The sequence below is a fragment of the Epargyreus clarus genome, unplaced genomic scaffold (assembly GCF_041222505.1).
Source record: "Epargyreus clarus isolate Ecla_fem2 unplaced genomic scaffold, WU_Ecla_fem_2.2 ptg000003l, whole genome shotgun sequence".
In the NCBI taxonomy this organism is placed as follows: domain Eukaryota; kingdom Metazoa; phylum Arthropoda; class Insecta; order Lepidoptera; family Hesperiidae; genus Epargyreus; species Epargyreus clarus.
In genome coordinates this window covers 12,092,040-12,095,428 of record NW_027332211.1, presented here as the reverse complement: position 1 = coordinate 12,095,428, position 3,389 = coordinate 12,092,040, and the positions used below count along the sequence as shown (strand labels likewise).

Below are 3,389 nucleotides of genomic sequence, written 5' to 3'. Positions count from 1 at the left end.
TCAGATATATTTTTCTATTTAGATTATAGGTACCCTTCTAACACTGCGTTTAAAAGAGTTTGTTGCTGAATATAATAGGTGTCATTAAAGAGAACATTTTCGATGAAGCAACCATTAATTTCGTAATCATTTGAATTTTTTGAGGAAATAAAACTACCCAGTGTGTTTTTACAGACTATTGCTCCTGGTGCGCGTAAAGCTTAATTTCAGGGAAATAATCAAGTCCAATCAAGAAATTGAAACGAGAATAATTTATACAGTAAGTGTCAGTAATAACGTAAGTAGTCCATGTGTATATCATGGGTAATTTTGTAATAATCATACATTTGACACTCTGCCGCGTTGTTAATGAACGATGTGAAATTATATGTTCCAGTGAAAAACGAGGTGTCATAAAATATTAAACGAAGTTGACACAGAAGCAATTATGTATAATGAGTTAATATTCCTTTTACTTTGTTAGATTTTACGCAAAAAGAAACATTCGCTTGTCGTATCTTGCCGTATTCAACAACCACTACGATTCATTTATAATATATCTAAACAAAACATAAATTGTAATACAAAAAATCTAATAAAACTTTAAGATGTCATCTATTTCTGATAGTTTTAAAATAAATTTTATATTTCTTAAATTATTTGGGTTATGGCCGGGAAAGGAAATGACTAAACGCTACAAATATTATTCAATGATTTTTATTTTCATCACGCTTTTCATGTACAATTCATTGCTGATCTTTAACTTGCTGTACACTCCGAGAAACATCGAGTTAATGATACGCGAAGTGATTTTTTTATTCACTGAAATAGCTGTTATGGGGAAAGTTTTTATGATTCTCTACAAACGAAAGAAACTGCTCGCCGTTTTCGATATATTAGATTGTGACCATTTTCAAGGCGAAGACGACGTAGGCAGACAAATTGTACACGAACATGTTTCTAAGTACAAAACTTATTGGAAAATATACGGCATTTTGTCCAACTTCGCGTATTCCTCGCAAGTGTTTCTGCCAATATTCGTACATTTGATATTCAAGACGAACTTAGAATTGCCGATATGCAAATACTATTTCTTGGACGTAAACGTTGTTCAAAAATATTTTATATTCTTGTTCGTTTACCAGTCCTTCGGCATGTATGGGCATATGACTTACAATGTAAATGTGGATACGTTAATTGCTGGTTTGATATTAATGGCGATAACACAGCTCCGCGTACTAAACCATGAGTTTAGAAACTTAAAAGTAGATCCCGAAGATTTCAAAGAATCAAATGCGGCTGTGGATCGAAAGCAAATTGTTAAGTTAAATCGGCATCTCAAGCATTATGATATTTTGCTCACGTACGTAGCATATCATGAAAATTGTCACCAAAAATGTTATATTTTCAAGATTTTTAACTTAAATTTTAATTAGTGTATATATTTTTAGGTATTGCTCGACAGTTCAAGACATAATGAACATAACAATGTTCGTCCAGTTTGGAATGGCTTCTGCAATTATATGCGTTATACTGTGCGGTCTGCTTTTAGTAAGTTTTTGTTTGATTTTCCGAATTTCCTTAGAAATACTGAACGAATTTCCTGCCCTCCTAATATTATTTTCTGTCTTTAATTTTTAAGATAATTAAATGACATTCCAACTTATTTCTCGTTTGGAGCATCTGTCAAGCAACGTTTGTAAAATAAAAACATTTTATTTTTCATTTGACTCAATTTCCAGCCTTCAACGACCGAATTTTTGGTGTTTATGGTTTCATATTTATTCGCAATGATTTTGCAAATTTTTGTACCTGCCTGGCTGGGCACGCAACTTATTTACGAGGTGAGTTTTATATTTACATTTGGACGGAAAATTCTCAATGTTGATTTTGAGTAAAATAGTGGAAAAAGTGCGGATCCATACAAAAAAATAAGTATCATGATATTTATACGCTACATTTCAATGAGAACGATGGTTATGCGATAAATAACTTTATTTAAGTATTCCGTATCTGAGAATTTAGACGTCAACATTTTCTAGTGTTTATTTGAATGCATCTTTTATTTCAGAGTCAGGATTTAGCGTTTGCGGCGTACAGCAGTGAGTGGATCCCGCGCTCTGAGCAGTTCAAGCGCAGCATCAGGCTGTTTGTGGAGCGCGCCAACACGCACATCCAACTCACCGGCTGCAGAATGTTTCCACTGTCCCTTGATACGTTCACATCGGTATTTTTTTGTTCCTTAAATTCACAAACAGAACTTAACTTGTAAGGAATTTTAAACTATGATCGATAATTCGTAAAATAACACTTGAAATCTTTTACAATATTCAGGACTTAAATACCTACAGCATATGAAATACCACACTTATGGAAATGTAAATACAAGTTTCTTAGTCATCTCCATTTAAAGTATTTAGTCAGATGTTTTGTTTCAGATTTTGAAAACTGCCTATTCTTTTTTCACACTCATCCGTAATATTCAAGAACGTGAATAAACCTTGAACACCTTAGTATTATTTTTCATTCTTTATTATTAACTTAATCAATATTTCTTGATATATCTATTTAAATAAAATTATAAGTTTCTAAAAGATATCTATTGCGGATAAGAAGGGACCGTCATACTCTCATGAATCGCAACGCATCTACGATCGACTACAGGCCGTGACCAGGAAAAATTGATGAAAATTGGTTTCTTCAATATCAATTAAAAAAAAATGATTATGTTGTCTTAGAATAAATAATGACAAAATTATATTACTCGTCTTTTACCAAACCTTAAATATACCCTAATAAAAAGTTAATAAATAGGATATTTGTATAGACAAACAAAACTTACAAAACTTTTAGATGGAATAGGTACAACAACATTAACTGAGTTGTTACTATAATAAATACGTATCTAGTTACTACGCAATACCATGTTTTATACATAAAAGTAAAGCTTTCTTTACACAGAAAAGCCAGTGTTATTTTGTTGTTATAAAGCTAGAAATCACGTGCTTTCCTTTCTAGGTTAACGTAGTTGCATCCATGTTGTACCAGTGTTTTCTTCTTACTACGTGATTACACAGTTTATGAGCTCGTCCTCTTTAGCCAAAGTTTCTCAACCTTATAATACTATTATTCCCCACGGAACTGATCTTTTTAAAAGGTTTGGCCAGACCTTTTCAACCTTATATGACGATTGCTCCATCTAAACCAGCATTTTTAAAAGTGTTAATTTCAATTCCTATTAAATTTTTGCTACAATTTTTATAATTTTAGAAGAACTCTTATTTGTCTGAATCTGTTATAACAGATTTTCTTTACAGATTTCAACAATAAACAATTTGAACATCCAATATTTCTAGTAACGCTCTCTCTCTAGCACTACATCTACTTCTGCTATATGAATAGTGGTGTAG

At 32.0% G+C, this 3,389-nt stretch overlaps 1 protein-coding gene across 1 annotated transcript; it reads left to right on the top strand.

Moving 5' to 3' along the window:
• Positions 1–587: 587 nt before the first annotated feature.
• On the top strand, positions 588–2,617 carry Or-15 (olfactory receptor 15). The gene is made up of 5 exons (XM_073082025.1): positions 588–1,342; positions 1,431–1,530; positions 1,722–1,823; positions 2,051–2,206; positions 2,418–2,617. The coding sequence occupies exons 1-5, from the start codon at positions 588–590 to the stop codon at positions 2,475–2,477; spliced, it is 1,173 nt and encodes a 390-aa protein (XP_072938126.1). The 3' UTR covers positions 2,478–2,617.
• Positions 2,618–3,389: the final 772 nt, after the last annotated feature.

What these genes read in the sequence shown, in the direction of transcription:
- Or-15 (XM_073082025.1), top strand. Translation starts at nt 588, where the DNA reads ATGTCATCTATTTCTGATAGTTTTAAAATAAATTTTATATTTCTTAAA. An exon ending in CATTATGATATTTTGCTCAC is followed by an intron (nt 1,343 to 1,430) that starts GTACGTAGCATA and finishes ATATATTTTTAG; the next exon opens with GTATTGCTCGACAGTTCAAG. An exon ending in CCCTTGATACGTTCACATCG is followed by an intron (nt 2,207 to 2,417) that starts GTATTTTTTTGT and finishes GTTTTGTTTCAG; the next exon opens with ATTTTGAAAACTGCCTATTC.